This window comes from Rhineura floridana, chromosome 12, assembly GCF_030035675.1.
Source record: "Rhineura floridana isolate rRhiFlo1 chromosome 12, rRhiFlo1.hap2, whole genome shotgun sequence".
Lineage (NCBI taxonomy): Eukaryota > Metazoa > Chordata > Lepidosauria > Squamata > Rhineuridae > Rhineura > Rhineura floridana.
The window spans coordinates 40,602,382-40,624,379 of record NC_084491.1 but is presented as its reverse complement, the minus strand read 5'-3'; the positions used below and the strand labels follow the sequence as shown (position 1 = coordinate 40,624,379).

General features: G+C 47.3%; 1 protein-coding gene across 1 annotated transcript in view; it reads right to left on the bottom strand.

Moving 5' to 3' along the window:
- Window positions 1-9,254, bottom strand: part of USP2 (ubiquitin specific peptidase 2) — a 69,559-nt gene extending 60,305 nt beyond the window's left edge. Inside the window, exon 1 of the mRNA XM_061592586.1 lies at window positions 9,180-9,254. Within this exon, the coding sequence (XP_061448570.1) occupies window positions 9,180-9,201 (22 nt within the window). The 5' untranslated portion in view covers window positions 9,202-9,254. The remainder of the gene's footprint in view (window positions 1-9,179) is intronic.
- Between the last annotated feature and the right edge of the window lie 12,744 nt (window positions 9,255-21,998).

Here is a 21,998-nt window from a genome sequence, read left to right as displayed (position 1 = left end):
CTGACATGCACAATAAGAATATCCCACAAATTAAATTAGGCAGTGCAAATTGGTATCTACCTGAAACTTGCCATTATAAGCCGTGCGTTCAAATGCAGAACATACCAAAATGTGAGCTCCTGTACACTTCACCACCATCTGAATCCTCCCTGTGCCGGAGAATTCAGGTGGTGAAGTACCAGCGGGGGGGGGGGATCTAAAATGGGGGCATTGAAAAAGAAATGGAATATATTGGCATGCTCAGGTGAACCCCAAAGTATGCTGAAGTACTAAACATTTTAAAAAGCCAAAAGGGTACAATGCCACCCCCTACTATCAAAGACACAGTCCAATGAGAACACACACTGTTGTTTGCTGAGTGTCAGTTGAAGAACAGCCAGCAGCTTGATCTCCAGGGCAGGGATGGGGAACCTGTGGTCCTCCAGACGTTGTAGGACTCAAGCTCCTATCAGTCCCAGCCAGCATGGCCAACGGTCAAAGATGGTGGGTGTTGGAGTCCAGCCACATCTGAAGGGCCACAGGTTCCCCCACCCTTCCCATCCCTGTGTTTGGGACTGAGGAGCATGCTGTGTGATGTTGTGTTGCAGGTCTCACTTGCTCCTGTGCAGTCATCACAAACCCCACTCTGCTCTTTTAATCACAACAATAAATGCTATGTTCACTAGTCATCTTACTTAAGTTCTCCATTTCAGTGGGATGATTGTCGGGGTTGACATACACTCCAATACAATTTTCTCTGGGGGTGACTCAATGGATGACTTGCCCATGGCCTGACCAAATGTCACATCTAGGGCCATTCATGTTCCCCCCGCCAGGTAAAACTGGCTAATGACTCTGTGGGAGTTTTCTCTTATTATTCCTGCCAGCAGGAGGCTTGGCTCACTTGCCTGAGTCATTCAGAGCTATTTTGCTCTGCAAGCATATTGTCTGCAGTGCACCTGCCAGTGAAACACTGAGGTATGAATCATAAAGGTCATTACTATAGAGAGGATTCTATCCAGTTATTGGCACCCCATTTTAAGGGGGATGTTGACAGACAGGAGCATTTTATTTATTTATTTATTACTGCATTTATACCCTGCCTTTCCTCCATGGAGCTCAAGGTGGTGTGCATGTTTCTCCCCCTCTCTGTTTTATTCTTACACCAACCCTCTGAGGTAGGTTAGGCTGAGAGAGAGTGACTGGCCCAAGACCACCCAGTGAGCTTCATGGCTGAGTGGGCATTTGAACCCTGGTCTCCCAGGTCCCAGTCCGACCCTGTAACCACTTTGCCACACTGGCTTCTTTTCAGAGAAAGGTGACCAGTAGGGATGTAAGGAGGCATGTGTTTCCATCTCACCAGATGCAGCACTGTTTCCATTCTACTGCAGTTTGGCTTCTGAAAAGAAGTACTCCCCCCAAAAAAACCCCAGCCTAATGAGGACTGAGTATGTATGCTCAGTGATCACAGAATGCTGAGTGACAGTAAAACAGGGGGAGGGGGGAAATGGAGTATTTTGGAAGAGAGTCAATGCTGGCTGGCTGGCTGGCACACGTAACAGGAACACTGCACACATTTTCTTGCGGGCCCCACTTGTTACATATATTTAAGACATTTTTGTTACTAATTAGGTTTCCTTTCGTTTGAGGAAACATAGGGCTCATCCAGACGACTGCAAAATGTGTGACACGCCCGCTAGGTGTGTTCATTATTTTTCGGTCGTCCAAATGACATCTCGCGCTGTTACACATTTTCATGGGTTAAATCCGCTCCTTGCAATACCGGCAAAAATGCGATTTGCTGTTTAAAATCGGGAATCATCCACTGTGCCTTCAGGAGTTAGGATGCAATACCGCGGACTTCACAGCTGATGGGCGGTTCTTGGGCGGTTCCCCTTGCCCCTTCTCCTCATTCCAGCCAATCACGTATCTGCACTTTTGCGCATGTGCGAGAATAAGCCCGGGAAAATTGAACCAATCATCACAATGGTGGGGTGTTGGGGGGGTCTGCGACTACTGCGCAGATGCATTTTATTTATTTGCCACACTGGCTTCTTTTTTTGCCAGCCTGCAAACTGGGCGGCCGCTCTGGGCGAGATCTGCAATGCACAGCAAGCGAGAAAGGGGCTGCTGTCGGTTTCATGCCTGCCTCCAGAAAGCTTTGTCAATTTCATTCTACTTGCTGGGGTTTTTGCTTCAAATCAGAAAAGCATACATTTGTTTAAATGTAGTATGGCAAATACAAACAAGAAAAGGGTTTCTGGTCAGTTTCAAGCCTGCTCTGGAAAGCTTTGTCAATGTGGGAAGGAAAAGGAGAAGGGGGGGGTGATACGTTTCTTGCTTTTTTGGAGAAATAAGTGCAATTGCCAGAGTGTGTATCTCCTTAAATATCAATAAAGGCAGAAAAGCATACATTCATTTAAGCATAATATCGCAAATACAAACAAGGCAGGCGTGAAACCGACCAGCAGCCTTTCCTTCCGAGGCGACAACTCCTTTACAGCCATATTGTGCTTCATTGCAAAGGGGGAGAGGAGCATACGTAATTTTTTTGCTGACCAATTGGTTGATAGGGGGAGGTTTTAGAGGCGGAGCTTGGAAAAAGCAAAAAGAATGTAGGGGTCTTACCGCTGCGTGTGCGGGTGCAAACAAGCGTTTTTTTTAATTGGGAAAGAGCGAACTAAAAGGCAAAGTGAGGACTATCAGATGACAAACCGAATATGGAAACTGCGGATTATCCCACTCCGTTTGGATAAGCCCATAGTTTTAGGTGCTTTTAAATTACTGCTTATATGCATTATTATTGCTACTTCTGCTACTAGTAATTACTGTTAATAAAAATTCATAGGACTGGAGGATTGAAAAGGGCTTTATGGAAAGGGTTGGTTTTATTTTATTTTTCAACAAAAGCTCTTAAGTAAGGGAGACAAGAAGAAACAGCGCCATCCACAAGTTCAGGATCACTATGTACAACATTGTTGATCTGTGTCTGTGGAATTATTTTATTTATAAACCACTTCATATTTCTAAAAGCTCTTCTTAAGTGGTGTGTTTGGTGGGGTTGTGGGATGGCTGGAACCTAAGAAGAAGCTGTCACAGACACACGCAGATCATTAGCCAAATATGTTCTGCTCTGACTGGCAGCAGCTCTCACAGGACATAGGAAGTTGCCTTATACCAGATCTTTCCAGCTCAGCCCTGTCTACACTGACTGGCAGCAGCTCTCCAGGTTTTCAGGCAGATGTCTCTCCCAGCCCTACCTGGAGATGCTGGGGATTGAACCTGGGACCTTCTGCATGCACAGCAGATGCTCTGCCACAGAGCTACAGCCCCATCCAGGGCTCAAGCAGAAAGGGGCTCTTTCCCATCACTGGATCCTTTTCAAAACATTGGTGCTCCTGGGATGAAGCTTTCTGCATGGAAAGCACGTGCTCCAGCCTGGGCCTGCCTTTCAGCCCAGCCCAGCCCCCTCTTCTCCACTCAGCTCTGCAAAAGCATCTTTTCCATCAATAATTCAGACCCTCCAGCCAACTCCAGGCTGATGCAAATGGGGAACAGCCTCCCCTGATCTAGCGAGGGAGCTGCCCCACTGGTTTTTGTGATAAAGTCAGGCCCCTCATGCCACCCCACCTGCAAACTGGGCCAGGCATTGGTATTCCAAGGGCACAGGGCTATTGGCTCCAGTACCCCAGAGGCGAGGCAGGCCTGGCTGGCATCTAAAGAACGGAAGTTTTGATCGGTGCAGGAAAGAGAAAAATGGACCAGGTATGCCATGTGCCCTTGACAGCCCACATGGGTCTCATGGCTGGTAGGTTGCCTGGTGATTTCCAGCTGAAACACTCATATTTCTATATGAATCATTTATATATCATCTCGTTGTCTTGCAGCAAATCACTTTTACAATTTTGTCTGCATTTGCTGTTACACAGAGAAGCCTTTGGCACTTCTTCACTGAGAGGCCATGGGTGAGTCAATCGCCTCCCTCTCCCCACCACTTTCAAGAACTCCTATAGTCAAGAAAATGCCCTACACAGTGGGAACAAGCATGCCAACAGTGGCAAAGTGTCATGGGGACAACTGCAGGTGCAGATATATAGTTCACACAGTCACACATAGGTTGGGAAGCTGCAAGAATGTGACTATTTACATGCATCTGATCACTAGCAGTTGTCATTGACATGTGGCTCATGCACGCCTTGTACTAAAGCAAGTTAGCTGTGTGAATTATGTGCTCAGCCTCAGTTTCCCATGTGTAAGATGGGAAGAAAACAAACTAAGGCTTCGGCAAGGGAGAACAGAACTAAGAATTATGAAAAAGACTTGGCAAACTTAAACAAAAAGTGACAGAAGCGACCCCCAATGAAGGGGTAGAGTGGAGTGATAACTAGGTTGAACTAGACCCCACGAGTTAATACTGTTTAGTTTTAGGTGGATGAACCCAGTAGATCTCTAAATCGGTCAACAACAAGGCCTGTGCTCTGGTTTGGGATATGGCTTAATTGGAGCCCTGAAACAGATGCAGTTATCCCTGAGTACGTGCAGAGTGCCTTTCCCTCACCATCCAGAGTGCAACCAACCCCCTCCTCTCCCCCTGAAAAACAACAACACACACCTCTCGGCAGCAGCGGAGTTAGGTAATTTTAGACTCTCGATTTACTGGGCTGCATCCAACTATGTTTTACTCAGATTAGACCCACTGAAATTACTGGACATAAGTCAGTCCTGTTCAGTAATTTTAATGGGTCTACTTCAAACGTGAACAATGTTGGCTACAACCCAAAGAGGCTCTTTTTTTTTAGTCCTCCCTTTATGGGATTCAAAATGTAAAAAGCCAGGTCTGCTGAGTGGGGCCTGGGTCTCTGCCGTAAAGTCCTGCCCACAAAGGCAGTGCCGCTACCTCTAGGATTACAGCTGACGTTCTCTCAAACTGGAGGGGAATACAGCACCAGACAGCAGGTGAGCCCGGACACCTTGGGCCTTTTTTGGGAAGGGAGAATAATAGTTTTAAAAAAGGACAAGTGTGCAACACACCCGCAAGACAGCAGGCCTCAGTGGCTCAAGCGTGCAAGGCCCCAAGCGGGGCTTGTCATGGAGACGTCATCGAAGCCCACCACCGCTCGGAGCCGCAGGTGGGAGTCACACCCCGACCCTTGCTGGCTACGCAAGGGGGGAAGTCTGTCCAAGCCTCACCTACCTGAGTCGGACGGAGCTCCCCGCAACGAGGAGGCAGCAGCGGGCGCCGCCCCACAGAGACGCGGCGGGGTGTCCTTTTAAGCGCCCGGCGAAGAGCGCCACGCCAGGTCTGGCCGGCCCTGGTCCGCCAGGCCAGCAGATCCCAGCCGCTCCCAAGGGGGAGCAAGCGCGCCGCGAGGAGGGTCTCTGCTCTGGCGCGCCCTCGGCACCGCCGTCCAGCCCCGCGTCGAACTTCGCTTCCTCGGACTTTCCGGCTGGAGAGCTCCCACGGCGGAGAGTCGCTGGTTGCTGGGGAAACGGCCCGCTTTCAAAGCCCTGCCCGGCAGCCCGGCACAGACTCCGGCCTTGGCTGGCCTCCCCCTGGCTGCGCGCCAGGCGGTCTCGGGGCAAGAAACCGCCGCCGGGGACAGGCGCTGCGGGGCAAGGCTCCGGCCACAAGCTCGGCTCCAGAGAGGAGCGCTGCGCAGCGGAGGCTCGCCCAGAAGGGCAAATGGGGCGGCGGCGACGGCGGCGCCCCCACCCCGCCTCAATCTGCCCGGCCAGCCCTCACCTGCTCTGGCTCAGGGGATGTCCCTGGCTGGCCGCAGCCTCTTCGAACTCAGCAGGGAGGAGGAGAGGGGGGCAAAGTCAGAACTGACAGACTCTGCCTGCCTTTGGCTTTGAGGTTTATTGTTTATGGGGGGGGGAGTCCTCTAAGCTGCTCTGTCGCAGTCCTCTTTTCTCTGAGCGCAAGGGGCACCCAGAACTTTCAGGCTCCTCAGATGAAACAGTCAGGGGGCAAAAGAGTTATGGTTAGAATTAAAAGACGGCGCCGATCACATTCTCAGCCGAGAAATCGGTATTCCTCACCAGAACTGAAGGGGGCTCATACAGCCTTTTCACTCAAAAGTCCACTCCTGGTTAGATCCCTTCATTGCGGCAGCCTAATTTCAGTGGGGGAAATTATTTTGTTGTCGCCACTGTTAAAGCAACCGGCAGTCAGAAACTATTGCCAATCTACTGTAAATCACAATCAGAAATCTAACAGGAGGTCCTGAACTATCTTCTGCTCACTGGTGGTGGATATCAATGTGTGTGTGTGGCATGATCATCATCATCATCTGTATCTAACTACTTAGAGTAGACACACTAAAATTAATGGACTTAAATTAGCCATGCCTATTAATTTAAATGCATCTACTTTGAGTAAAGTAGCCACCCTGGGCTCCTGCTGGGAGGAAGGGCAGGATAGAAATCAAATAAATAAATAAATAAAATAAAGTAAGACTAGCACTAGATAGAAGATGATGATGATGATGTGGCTTATAAGTTTCTCTGAAAAATAAACCTGCCCAAGATTGCTGACTTGCACAGCTGTAGGAGAATGTTGCGCCCATTCTAAAGCTCATGGAGAACAACAAGGCCTAACAAACAAGGCCCGCTCAGCACCCCATACAGTCTGAAGCTGGGTTGCCATTATCTGGCACAGCGTCCTCTGCAAAGGAAATGTAGAAGATTTTCACAATAGGCAGAATATTTGAGCACTAAGGTGCCTGGGTTCTTTGTGAATGTGTGGAGCTCATGTCATGGCCTGGGTCAGAGTGATCCTGAGCAGACTTGCAAAAGAAAAGGGACTACCAAGCTAAAAGCGGTGGACACCAGAGACAGGACATGAACTTCATGAATCTCTAAAAAAAATGAATCTCTACAGATTCCAAGTTTGCTTGTTCTCCAGCTACTCTGGTTTTTTAGTTTCAAAAGGCATCCACTGATAGAAAGACACTCTGCATATCCTCAGAGAGGCTCTTGCCACTACATGCCTTCCAGGATCAAGTCCTGGGACTGAAACCAGATGTTAGGAGGATGAAGACTCAATTCAGATAGAGCTCCTGCCTCTCAGCCCTTCATCCTGGAGTCCCAACCTTCTCTAAGCTAACTCTGGGTGAGGAGCAGGGAAAATACCCCAAACTACTTCTCCATAATGCTCCATTCCATTCCCATCTCACCTGGTTGTCCATTTCTCCTTCCCCCCAACAATCAGTCAAAATTCTGTAACCACTGAGCATGCTCAGTCCTCATTTTGGGGACTGATTTTGGGATTCCTCCCCCTGCCAAGTCCCCACACACTTGAGGATCTTTATCCCCTAAAGGAGAGACAGTGTGGTGTAGTGGTTAAGGTGTTGGACTATGACCTGGGAGACCAGGGTTCGAATCCCCACAGAGCCATGAAGCTCACTGGGAGACCTTGGGCCAGTCACTGCCTCTCAGCCTCATGAAAACCCTATTCATAGGGTCGCCATAAGTCGGAATCGACTTGAAGGCAGTACACACACATCCCCTAAAGATTGGTTGTACTTTGTAAACTCGGGGGTTTTTCTGGCTCTGCTGATAGTCACCTCCATCTTGTGCATGGATAGTGCTATTTTGGCTGCATATAAGCAATGGCATTCACCTCTGAAAATAGAGGGAATGATAATTTAAACATGGAGCCTCCAGGTACAAGGGCAGTATACCCCTAATTACACCTCTAGTTACTCACACAACTCTAGGGTTTGGAGAGGGAGCTGAAAGCCAGTAGACTTCAAACATACACACACACTCTCTCTTTTTAGAGTGAGCAGGTAGAAAGGAGTACTGGCTTCTGACCTGTTATTTTCAAATATTAGTGTCAACAAAGGGCATTTCAGAATGTGTAGCTCTTCCCACCATTGAATTTGTCAAAATCTGCTCTTCTGCACAAGAATCTTTTAATAAAAGGTACATAAGACCCATTCTCCTTTGGAGACGGTCACCCTTATACCACCGTTAGAACTCTTCCGAAACACCTTAAAAAGGGGGATATATCCATGGTCTCTCCTGCTCTTCCAGGGCTTATTTACTTTATTTTAAAGCATTTATATGCTGCTTACTATTTCAAAAATCTCTAAGCAGGTTGCTTGCCAGCTGGGTGAAATGAGGCTGAGGACCACGGCACTACAGTATGCAAAAAAGATGTGGGGAAATCCCAGCAGGAGAGATAAACTGGGAGCAAAGCCACTCAGCCATTCCAGGCTAACCCTGCCTAATTCTCCTCATGCTTTTTCAATGCAAAATCAACGGTGGATTCACACGTGCACTTTCCCCGTGCCAAAGTCTGTGGCTTTCCTAACAGGTTTTAGCACTGCATTGTATACACCCAACGCTGCCAGCCAAAGGAGTCAGTTCTGGATAATTCCAGAAAACTCCAGGCCACTGAACAGCTACCACAGAAAGAACCACAGTACCATGACTAGAACATCACAAGCGCCAGAACCTCACCCCCCAAACATTTCATCAAGCACACTCCCCGGTGACCAATTCCTGGTCATCGCTGTGTCGGCAGGTTCCATTTACCACAGAGGCCCAACGCACACTCAAAAAGTCTCATGCCGCCACGAATTCCATGGTTCCACCAGAGGACTGCGTGGCCCAGTCAGTGCCTCACACAGCCTCTACTAGATGGTTCAGCACAGGTCACATCTGTGGGCGTTGGAAGGTGGATGCCCGGTCCTCCACACGACTGCGATGAGCAAAGGAGGGATGAAGGAGTCAGCAGTCACAGTTCTTCAACAGGACCGCTGCAGGATGAATCCACAAGGGCTGAATGCTTTGCGGGCCCAAAACCATTCCAAGCGCAACAATTTCAGCCGAAACATGAACACAGGAAGCTGCCTTATTCTGAGTCAAACCATTGGTCCATCTAGTTCAGTATTGTCTACACTGACCGGCAGCAGCTCTCCAGGGTTTCAGGCAGGTAATCCCTCCCAGCCTACCTGGAGATGCTGGAGATTCAACCTGGGACCTTCTGCATACAAAAACAAACGGGCTCTATATTTTGCGACGTGCTATTATTACAGGTTTTTTGACCTCGCCCTCCAGAATGCAATCTGCTCAACTCTCAAGGTAGTCAAAAGAGAGACATGATATGCCTTAACCACACACACGCCCCGACCCTCCTGCAGTCAACAGGGTTAGCCCTGGCATAAAATGCCTGCAAGGGTATAAATTACCTTTTTTGTCCCTGGGAGTCATGTCTTCCTTCCTAGCTCTGGGAGGCAGCTGCTTCTGGGGTGGAACACTGCTGTAACTGATTGTTAGCTGAAGAACGTGAACAGGTTTGGCAGGGAGAATTGGTGAGGCAGGATATAATTAAGTGGGATGGAATTTGGCACGTGCGCCCAAGCCGACACCTCAGAGCATAATGCTAACACGTCATTATCTTAAGTAATTCCAACAATACGTTTTTGCAATGCAACAGGTAAGGTCAGAGCTCTTTCGCAGGGAGGTGTGCATGCGTGTGGACATGTGCAACAAGAACAGCATCCTCATGGCTCTTTTCACAGGAATACTGCTACTACTACTAATAATATGAAAAGAAGAGCAGACATTCAGTCAAAGTTCAATCCAGAAGGACAAATCCACAGCCACCTCAAGGAACAGCTAAGTTCAGGGATAGCACACAAGCTTTGCACACAGAAAGTCCCAGCTTCAGTCCCTGGTGTCTCTGGGTAAGACCCCTGTTTCAAACTCTGGACAGCCCCTGCCAGTCAGCAGAGACCAGCCTTTGGACTACAACTCCCGTCAATCACAGCCAGCACAGCTGGAGGGCACCACATTGCCAACATCTGGAGGGCACCACATTGACAAAGTGTAGACAACTCCAAGTCAGGCTGTGTACGCACCATACATTTAAAGCAACCCCCTCCCAAGAATCCTGGGAACTGTAGTTCCCAGCTAGCACCCTTGAACGATAGTTCCCAAGATTCTGTGCATGCAACCCTAGATAGTCTGATAGCATGATTTCAGATATGGCAACTTGCTATGTTCTAAGGGCACTTCCAGGTGACCTGTTTACTGAGCGTTCATCCAGATTTGCTTGCAGAGAGATTAGATAACTTTGGCTATTTAACAAATATTCATTCAGATTTGTTTCCGGGGAGGCTAGACAACATTGTGTTAAGGAAGGCTAGCACTTCCAGTGCATTTTCCTTATTGCAAAAAGTGCGATCTTTGGGGGAAGCAGGTTTGTTGTGTGAGACCTCCCAATCAGCTATCTAACTGTGCAACCTGAATTTCCCGTATGTGACTGAATTGCACCCGAAATTGGAAACACTGAAGCACCTCCTGTCCCTGAGTCTACGTGCTGCCTATAAACATACCCTCACAGTAAACAAAGCCCACCAGGGCAGAAAGCCCGTCGCTGGATAGCAAGCCTCATTTATTTATTTATTTATTTCACTTCTTGAAAAACGTTTATATACCACTTAGTATTTTCACAAATCTCTAAGCAGCATGGAGTCTACAGAACAAACAATGAAATCATTAAGACAGAAACACAACCTAAAACCAGTAAATCAGCAAGGTGAAAACACCTAAAAACATATAGGAACAAACTCAGTTTGCTTCGCCTGCAAGAAAAAGTCATTAAAACACAACGCAAAAAATACAATCTAAAATCAGCACAACAGCAATATTAAAAAAAAATGCATAAAAGCAAGCAAAAGAAAACAGCAATTCAGACATTTGCTTCACCCGAAAAAGAAGTCTAGTGCCCATCCATCCCCAACCCCTTCCCACAGGACACTTACCGTCTGTGACTGCCACGTCTATGAGAGCTTCGTTCCCTGTGATGTTAGAAGCAACTTAGCATCATACCATTTTGGCTGCTTGCACTGCAGGAGGGAGGGAGGGAAACGGCAGGTGAGCAACGCGTACACACACACACACGCACCCACATCCCGTGAGAAACTCAGGTGCAGGCAAATGGCAAAAGGGGAGAGCATTCTGATGAGAGAAAGCCCCTGGGGAAGGAACCTGTGCCACTTCCTGGCCTTGGTGTGGCTGCTTCTCTCTCTCTCTTAGGCGTCGCCAGGATAAATGATGCCTGCCACATATTTGGAACACCTCCTCACCTAATGACTTAAAAGAGCTTGGGAGGTGTTGCGGTTCAGGCAGGCCAGGTATGCAGTTGTGATTCCCACACTGCAGAGGTGGGGACACAAGAGGCACCCAAGGAGGAAGCGGCCAGTTTGCAGCTAATTAGGAAGGAGGGAAAAGCTGGGGAGAAGCGGTGGACCTGAAGTGGGGACACTGCTTTAAGTCCAACGAGCTGCAATCGTTTGGAAGGGAGGCTTCGGCTGCATACACACCATACATTTAAAGCACACGGCTTCCCCCAAATAATCCTGGGAACTGTAGTTTGTCAAGGGTGCTGGGAACTGTAGCTTTGTGAGGGGTAAAGTACAGTTCCCAGGATTCTCAGGGTCTGTGTGTTTAAAATGTGCTTTAAATGTGTGTGCATGCAGATTCTCAGCAGCGCTCCTGAACAACTCACACAGGATTTGAAGAATGAACCATCAGCATAACCCAGGTTTGTGTACACCCACTCTCCTCTCCATCGTCTCTCCCAGTGGTGGAGAGGTACATTTTACTGTGCAGTCGCTCTTTGTGACAAACCTCAGTAACAACACCCCTTTTAAGACTATACAAGAAAAACGGACTTTTGGCCAGTGCAGATATTATGGCCACAATAACTGCAGCTGTTTTTCTCCCAGACACACCTTCCGCTTTGCTTAACATCCAGCCTGTTGAAGATTTCTGGTGGGCTCAAAAGCTTGCTCATTTTATTGTGACATTTTGATGGATAATAAAATATAGTAAATTTTCTTGTGGAAAATTCCACTTTAACCCTTAGCCATGCATGCTAATATAACCCACCTCTTCTTCTATTTAGCTGCCTATTTGGTGGGTTTCTCTCTGAGGAAAGCTTATTTATTTGGCTGGCACAGAATTGGCAAATAGTACCCTAGGAGATGACATCATCATTCCTGCTTCGCTATACCAATGGCCTCTGCCAAGGATCACCGTCAGCGACTAGCTTTTCTAAAAATAAATAAATCTTTTTTTGGAAACACTTCTTTGAACAGAAAGATGGCAATTCCTCACCTCCTTTCTGATCATCAACATAGACCCATGACTAAAACAGGTCCATGTGGACAGATTATCCCTTGTGGACTAGTAACTTCCTTGGCCTGATTTGAGATGCAGGCATAACCAGCCTGGAAAACCATCATGAACTACAGCTATTTATTCTTATCCTTAAGAGTTTGCGTAGTACTTTCAAGTGTTCAGAGTACATCACATGCATTATTGAACTGTGATCCTTAAAACAACCCTGTAAGGCCATGCCGGTATTATTACTATAATCTCCCCTACTGCAGATTAGGGGTGGGGGTGGAGTGTGAGGCTGAGAGTGGCTTGCCTTAGATTACCTAGTCAGTTCATGGCAAAGATAAGATTTGAACTAGGGGACTTCCTGATTTGCAGGTCAGACTCTGAGCCACCAGGCTGCACTAGCTCTGCTGGGAGTCTGTCCGTCGATTACTTACATAGCCCTCTTCATTTTGCAAAATGCATTACAAGCTTCCTTGCTTATGCCTTCACAACAACTCCACAAGGTATGCCAGTGCCATTTACTTATTGTTGAAAAGTCACCATACCCACAGACATGGCACTTTTAAGAAGTTCACAAGCAAAAAGGTGGGTCCCTGCCTGCAAAGAGCTAACCAGCGGAGGCTGGTGGCTCCATGTCAGTTCCAGTGACATCTGCTCTGGGTTTTAGTCCAAACTTTCAAGGAGTTGTCCAAGGTATTAAACTGGGCATCCTTGAAAGTTCAGACCAAAACCCGGAGCGGATTCCAGTGCCCCACTGACATGGAGTCACCAGCAGCAGCTGGAGCTAACAATACGCACCTTGACAATGGGGAAGACAAAAACAGAAGATCGGAGGAGGAGAGGAGAGAGAAATGGGTAGCAAGAAAAAATGTGAGCAGTTGCAATTACCCATACCAATCCTAGTTTTACAGATGAGTAAGATAACAGTTGCTGGCTTGTCTTTAACTCCACAGTAAACTCACTGCAAAAGTGGGCTAGATTTCCAAAAGCCAAACTTAATTCTATTTCATCGTCCCTAGGAGCTACTCCCTTTACATCTATGGGTGCATTGCCCGATCTTTTCTGTCACTGGAAGGCTCCTGTAATCCCCTGCCTGGGCCAAGCCCTCACCCTGCAAGGAGACAAAAAAGGCTCAAGTATTTAATTTAATTAATTTATTGGATTTCTTAGTCGCCCATCTGGCTGGCCATCCAGCCACAACGTACAAAATGAACAAAATAACACAAAATGACACACCGATACAATAACATTAAAATCTAAAAGCGATAATGATAAAATCTAACCCACCCCAAAGGCCTGCCTGAAGAGCCAGGTCTTCACGGCCCAGCGGAAACTCACTGTAGAGGGGGCCTGGTGGAGATCATTTGGAAGGGAGTTCCATAGGGTGGGGGCCACAATTGAAAAAGCCCTCTCTCTGGTCCTCACCAGTCTAGCTGTTTTGACTGGTGGGATAGAGAGAAGGTCTTCTGAGGCCGATCTTGTTAGGCGGCATAGCTGATGATGCTGGAGGCGCTCCTTCAGATAGACTGGGCCAAAATCATGTAGGGATTTAAAGGTCAAAACCAACACCTTGAATTGGGCCTGGCAAGCAACTGGTAACCAGTGCAACTCTTTTAGCACTGGAGTTATGCGATCTCGCCAGCGGCTGCCTTTAATCAGGCGTGCCGCCGTGTTCTGAACCAGTTGCAGCTTCCGGACCGTTTTCAAGGGTAACCCCACGTAGAGCGCATTACAGTAGTCAAGGCGAGAGGAGACCAGGGCATGTGTCACCAATGGGAGCAGATGATTGGGAAGGTAGGGGCGTAGCCTCCATATCAGATGGAGTTGATACAGTGCCGCCATGTTCTGAACCAGTTGCAGCTTCCGGACCGTTTTCAAGGGTAACCCCACGTAGAGCGCATTACAGTAGTCAAGGCGAGAGGAGACCAGGGCATGTGCCACCAATGGGAGCAGATGATTGGGAAGGTAGGGGCGTAGCCTCCATATCAGATGGAGTTGATACAGTGCTGCCTGGCTCACAGCCGAAACCTGAGCTTCCATGGACAGTTTGGGGTCAAGAATGACCCCGAGGCTGCAGACCTGGTCTTTTAGGGGCAGTTGTTTTGCAACACACTATTTTTCAAGACAGACAGGTACCACCGAGAGCCCAGTGGCTGTTTTCAGACAAGGCCTGAGGCCTGGAATAAAATTTGCCTTTTGCTTATCAACAAAGTAAGTACCATAGGCCAAGGCAACCCAGATTTTCAGAAAACAGGGCTAGGTTCAGAACAACTGGTCCTGATCTGGAAAGGAAAAATGGAGCCTGTCCCATAGCAATTCCCAGAAACCATTTTTGGAGGGTCTGATATTTGGCAATTGTTTTGTCTAATATGAGAGAGAGAGGTTCATCTGGACCTTCTCTCTCATCCTGTCATTTGATAGTGCCTGCCTTGGATAACCAAGTAGTGGAAAGGAGAAATGGCTTGCAAACAGCCACTAGCCCAGTTGCCTATAGTAGGTTCCTTGCCAGATATTTTGTAGTGAATGAACCCAAGTGGGGTGGGTGTGGATTATTTCAGAACAGCAATACTGGTAGCCTTATTGGTTTAAAGCAGAGGTGGCAATCCTATGGCCTTCCAGATCTTGCTGGACTATGCCACCATCCTTGACTATTTGGCCATGCTGGCTGGAGCTGATAGAGTCCAATAACATCTGGAGATGTACCGATTCACCAACCCCTGGTTTAAAATAACTTAATGGTATTGCTTCTTACTGAAAAAATTAGGTAGAATCCTGCCTCCCTATGTCTCTACAAGTAAAAGGGCTAGAATCTTGTTTTTGAAATAAAAAAGGTAAAGTCAGGGAAGGGGCTGGAATACCTCCCCCCTTGTTATGGTTATTGCTCTGGCCTGTGATGAGCTAAGGCAAACAGACCAGAAAGCTTTACTCAAGTTGTGCCCCCCTTTTATAAGAATGACAGAAGAGCCCTGCTGGATCAGGCCAAAGGCCCATTTCCTCCATCAACCTATTTCCCACAGTGGCCAACCTGCTATGGGGAAGCACACATCCCCAACAAGTTACGGAGGAGCTGATATTTAGAAGTATACTGCCCCTGAACATGGAGGTTTCATTTAACCAACATGGTTAATAGCCACTGACAGACTCTTTACGATTATCACAGGCATAATATGAGACACATATTATGCCACATGTGCAGGCAGGCAGGTGTGTAACCATTAAAAGAAAAAGTTTGAGGGCTAGTAATTTTTATTTAATTAATTTATTTCAGGATTTATAAACTGCTCTACATTCAGAAAAACACATAAGGGCTGTACAGAAATAGAATATAAAACATTATAGATAATAAATATTGTATTTAAAAACATAAAAGCCAACAAGAATTAAAAACTGTAGAAATAAAATAGACTAATTTGAGGAGCCCTGGGAGAAAAAGATAAGTTTTCAACAAACATAAAAATCATAGCAATTTTGGGGCTTGCTTCCTTTCTCAGGGGAGACAGTTCTATACACCTGGAGCCAAAAATTGGGAGGACTTTATTGGCCAGCCTCATTAAGGAGCTATGGGATGGCATCTAGCTGCTTGCTGAAAAACCCCAGCCAGCCACTTTGGAGCTCTTTTGATGCTTGCTCTTTCCTGCAATGGAACTTTGCTCTGCTCTAATTTGTGTGACACAAGCAAGCAAAGCAAGTATGCCTTAGCAACTGTCCTCCGTAATTAGCTGTCCAGGCAAAGTGGTCAATAGCCGAAAAGGCCACAGAGGGTGAGAGAAACCATGAAAATTAAAGGAGAAACCATCAAGATGTTTTCTGTCCTCTGTGACCTGAGAATGAGCTTTCTTCTCCATCTTTTTTCACTTTTGCATAACAGCCTGGAGGGCTATCTCGGATGCCTCCCAACCAACAGGGCTGAGGTTGTACAGGGGCGTATCGCAGGCTGTTTTGCAACAAGCCACGCAAGGTTTTGGCCTGTTGTTTTGAACCAGATATTTATGGCCAAACTGCACAAGAAGTAGAGATCCATGATCAGATCTCCCAACGTGTCTATTTTTAGTGAAAAACAGCTGTGGTGGGCCCCTATTTGGATGGAGCAGTAATGCAACGCTGGTGGGAGTTTATTCCTTTCCCCAGTGCAGTTCCCCTGGTCTTTAAATTTACATTCCTAACCTGGAGTTGCTATATGCTTTACTACAAAATAATAATAATAATAATAATAATAATAATAATTGGTGGTGGTGGTGGTAGTGGAAGAGTTAACTCCCTCCATGCCATCTCACCTGTCTAAGTCAGCTTACCCTCAAATACCTCTCAGCAGGAGGCAGAGCTCCTGGGGGTGGTGCACCAGAGAGTCAGGGCCAGTCCAAGACATTTCTTGCCTGAGGCAAGGGACAAAAGGGTCCCATTCCATGAACAAAAGCACACCAGGCAGGCTGGCAACTGAATCTAAATCCCCATCTACAGTATCCATTTAAAGCACTGTGACACCACGGCTTCCCCCCCCCCCAAAGAATCCTGGGAACTGCAATTTGTAAAGGGTGATGAGCTCCCTATTCCCCTCGCAGAGCTACAATTCCCATAGTTCCCCAGGAAGAGGGATTCCTTGAGTGGTTTAACAATCCCTCTTCCTGGGGTACTCTGGGAATTGTAGCTCTGTGAGGGGAATAGGTGACTCTTAACACTCAGCACCTTTCACAAACTACACTTCTCAGGATTCTTTGGGGAAAGCCACGTCTGTTTAAAGTGGCACCATAGTGCTTTAAAGGTATAGTGAGGATGGGGCTGTTATTTCGACACTGGCAAGGGGTGGCTTTTTCGTGGTCCATGGTGTCCGCAAAGCTCTCCTCCAACCCCACATTTCAAATGAGTTGATTTTTCTCTTACCCACTTTTTTCACTGTCCAACTTTCACAGCCATACACGGAGATTGGGAATACCATGGTCTGAATGTGATATATCTTTACATTTGATGACCTTTTCTAGTTCTCTCATAGCTGCCCTCGCCATATAATTTCCTCAGGGGTGCTGCATGCTCCTTGGACTGAAGGAAATATGTTTTCCCTTTTCATATTCAATAACCGTTAGCGTTTTAAAATTCTAAAAAAGATTTAGGATTTTTCCTTCCCAAAAGAGGCCATCAGATGGGATTGTCAGCAATGACATTTTGAACATGGCTCCTGAACTGGTTTAACAGTAATTTCTTCTCTCAGGAAATCCTGGGTTCTAGAACAGCCTTTCGAACCATGATATAGGACTACAACTCCCATCATCCCTGGCCATTTTGGTTGGGGCTGATGGGAGTTGTAGTCCACCACCATCTGGAGAGCACCAGGCTAGGGAAAGCTCTTTGTGTTGTGCGTGTGTGCAGGTGTGTATGTGTAGAGCAAAGGAACACTGATGGACTCCTCTGTGCCCTTGCCAAGTGCAATCCTTTGGGGGAAGCCATGACAATTCAACGGACAGGAACCAACACATATCTCTGGTACACTTATTCTCCAAGAACAATGTCGAAGCTCAGGCCCATCTGCCGTGGAAAACCTTGCCCTTGCCCTTGCCCTAAAACAGGTCAGCATGCAGCATTCGGTGAGGGCATTCAGCACATCTTCACGATCACATCACACACTCTGGGGCTGCCGTTCAAAACAGGTTTCTGAGCTCTAGGAGAGCAACCTAGGAGCACGTGGCAAAGACTGGGGCTGGGGTCCACAGATGGATATGGGTGGAAAGGCAAATTTGCCAAATACAAGCTGGAGTGTTGCTAGTGGGCGAGGAAACATAGGAAGATGCCTTATACTACAGTCAGGCTGCTTGCCCATCATCTCCTATTGCCTCCGAGTGTTCTCTGTAGAGGCTGCTGGACTCTTCGCTTTCCACCCCAATGGGCACCAGCCCATTACAACTCCCATCATGCCTGACTGTTGGCAAAGCTGGCTGGGGGTGGTGGGAGTTGTAGTCCAATGCCATCTGGGGACCCAACATTCAAGAACGATGGTCTACTCTGACTGGCAGAGACTCTCTGGGGCTTCAAGCAGAGAGAAAGTTCTTTCCTGTCACCTGCTACGTGATCCCTTTTAAGCTGGCGATTCCAGGGGCTGAACCTGGGACCTCCCTGAAATAACATAGGAAGCAACTACCCATCTAGCCCAGTATTGCCTACTCTGACTGGCAGGAGCTCTCTCGGTTTTTCCCATCACCTGCTACCTAATCCCTTTTAAGATGGAGGTGCTAGGGTCTGAACCTGGGGCCTTCTACATGCTGAACTATGACCCCTCCCTGATTAACATAGGGAGCAACTACCCATCTAGCCCAGTGTTACCTACTCTGACTGGCAGCATCTCTCTGGATCTTTCCCATCCACTGTTGCTTGATCCTTTTTTAACTGGAGACACCAGGGCTTGAATCTGGCACCTTCTGCATCCTAAGCAGGCAGTCTTGTTACAGAGCTATGGTCCCTTTCCAAAAATGTAAAGGTATATCTGCTCCCAACCACCACCTCCGTCAGAGCGAGAGCCAATCGCTTTTGCTCCACAACCATCAGCTCCTGCCATCCATCCACCCAGGCACAAAGGAAGCTCAGAGCTGGAGGGGCCTGTGCCATCTAAGGTGAGAGAGCATCGCCTACTTCTGAGCATTTGCCAGCCGGCATTTTTTTGCCATGTGCCTACTAGCCGCACAATTTCAGCCTTCCTCCCTTTGAAACAAGCTCCAGCAACACTCCAGACAGACTCCCATTAGCTGGCTGAATTTCTACCACTCTTGTCACCTCTGAGTGCTGAATTAAAAGAACGAGCCTCACAATCAGTGGCATTTGGAAGCTCGAACAGCCACCCACAACACAAACAACAGGGGTGGATGGCATCCAAAAGCAGCAGTAGGAAGAAGGAGGGGGAACCCCACGATGCCGAAAAAAGGAAGGGATTCTTGAGTAGGAAATCCAAATCTTCTTTTTTAATAAATCGATTTGGATTTGCTACTCAGGAATCCCTCCCTTTTTTCGGCATCTTGGGGTTTCCCCCTCCTCCTTCCTACACCCACAACACAAGCCCACCTATGCGTTCCTCAATCAAGGCAAGCCACCTGGCAACTAGCGGTGCCATAGCTTTTCAGTAACACCAGTTTCCAGTCCCTGCACGTTAGCCCCGTTCCCCAACACATCAACGTGGGCTTTTGTTGTTGCTTTAAGTCAGGATTTCATCACAGGTCAACCGTGAGGACGTTAAGTCAATGAAAACAGACAGTAGGGGAAAATGATTTTGTGATCAGCGGTTCAGGAAGGATAGAGGGTAAATAGCCCATGCAATCTGTTGAGACCATATGCCTTTAAGTTCAGTCAAGTAATAATCAACCGTAAGTCGGGCAAGCTTTCTGTAGATCAGGATCTACCATCTCCCACCAGCCCCAGTTGTGTTGTCAGTACTGATGATGGGAGCTGTAGTTCAACAACATCTGGAGGACCCCACACAGGTGATCCCTCCTCTGGACCTGTCTAGCAATCTTCTCCCTTTTGGTTCTGCCTGATGAAATCTTCTGCAGCTTCCTTTTTCCTATAAACACCTACACTGGTAGGTCATTTACACGAAGTTGTGAAAAATAAAGTTTTTTTTTTTTTTAAATCCAGTTTGCATTGCTTAACAAGTTTGCATTAAGTGATGCACTAACTAGAGACTAAAAAACACTGCTACCATTAGTTGGGAAAAGGCATAAACCTCCCCCCCCGCCACAAAATTTCTCAGCCTGAGAAGAAACGGAATTGTTTTAGAGTTGTTTTACAGGCCTCATTAAGCCTCTGCCCGGTTTGTACCCACCTGTGTGTGTGGAACAACAGGCCTGGAGAGAAGTGGCATAGGGGTGGTGCTCTGGATGCACGGGGGCCTCAGTCCCGTTTCAGCAAGGTGCTTTTTCTGTGGCAGAAACAAGTAAAAGGGGTGGAGAGAAAGAAGGAAGATGATAGAGTCAGGAGGTACTAACCTGCTTGTGAAAGACAGATTTTTTGTTTTATTTTTGGCGACTGGGAGGGGAAAGATCTACAGCAGCTCAACTTCTTCAGCACAGAATGAACTCGAAAGCTGGAAAGCGCTGATAGTGGTGTAGTCCACAGCAGAAATTCACAGCTCAGGTTACCAGCAAGATAAATATAGTGTCTTATCTGACCTCACAGGATGGCTGGAGAACTCTCACATTCCAGCCTGGGGAGACTTAAAGGGGCAGCTCAGGAGGGGCCCAGCCCGGTGGGGGCTCATCTCTGATAGAAAGTGTGTGTGCTTGGGGGGGGGCAGGACCAGGCTCTAGTGTGAGAGGAGAAAGACAGGGTCTTTGGGATGGGAATCAAGGGAGATGCTTAGGCCACGACTAGAGAGGAATGGCTGAGAAAGTGGATTCCTCCGCGATTGAAGGCAAGCTAATTCATAAGGACTAGAACCCCCCCCTTTAAAATAAAACTGTTATTCACAGGATGCTGAACACTGCACCAGATATAAATTTTTCAGCTGGCTCTTGACTTTTATTTTAAGTTTTATATTGTACAGGCATAGCCTCACTGTTGTTTTTTTAAAGGCACTTATAAAATAATAATACAGACGATTATTACAATTCTGTGCTCATGCACAGCGAATGAGGAAGTCAGACGCGTACACACAAAGAACTTGATTAACACAAAGAATTTGATTAATTGGCATGACCCCTTAGGCACAGATGATATCTCTGGCATGACCCCTTAGGTACAGATGGTATCTCTTGGACTCAGTCTGTCATCTGTAAAATGGGAATATTAGCACAACCCGCCTAGCCACTTGACAGCATTGTCACAATGAGAAATGGGAGAAGGAAATAGTGTTTACATGCTCTAAACTTCAGAAGCAGAGCAAAAATAAATAAGGCAAGCATCAGCACACAATTCATAGAATCACAGAATCGTAGAGTTGGAAGGGGCCTGTAAGGCCATTGAGTCCAACCCCCTGCTCAATGCAGGAATCCAAAGTCTTTTCCACCAGTCCCCCCCCCAAAAAAAGCCAGCTAAAGGTGTCAGAGATTAAAGGGAGAGACAGAAAAAGAGAGGACTTTTGAACCCCTTTGGAACATTTCCTAAAGGAGTGTCAAGGTCCCCCAGGAAAGCCTTTAGAAAAGGACTTGCAGCACTGGGGTTGATGGGAATTGTAGTCCAACAACATTTGGAGGGCATCAGGTTGGTGTGCTGGCTGGGGCTGATGCGGGCTGTAGTCCAACAATGTCTGGAGGGCACTCGGTTGGCAAAGCCTAACTTAGGAGAACACTCTATGATGAAAACAAAATCACATAGCAACACAACAAGAGAGTCACACCATGAGACGGATCCATTGCGGCTGCTGTCTGCCCCAGGGCATATTTTAGGCAGTGACTCAGCCTGCAATAATAGGGAAGGATTCAACAAAGCTGACTGCATCATTCCTGGTGTTAACAACAGCTTTAGCGTTCGGGTCACATGCGCTGTGCCAACTCACTTGGGTCAATTCAGGCAGAGAGAACAGGCGGAGCTCAGCAGGCTTTGGAGTCAAATTGCTGGTCAGCCACAGGACTCAGTGAACATCTCTGGCCAAAACTGGTCTCTTGTCCCCACTCCCCTCATGTGTTTTATTATTATTATTATTATTATTATTATTATTATTGCATTTCTAGCCCACCTTTCACACAAGCAGCTCAGGGATGGTGTATATTATTCATTTATTTATTGCATTTATTGTCCCCACCTTTTCTCCAAGGAGCTCAAGGTGGCATACAAACATGGTTCTCCTGCTCCTCATTTAATCCCCACAACAACCCTGTGAGGTAGGTTAGGCTGAGAGGCAGTGACTGGCCCAAGGTTACCCAGTGAGCTTTATGGCTGTGAGGCGATTCAAGCGCTGGTCT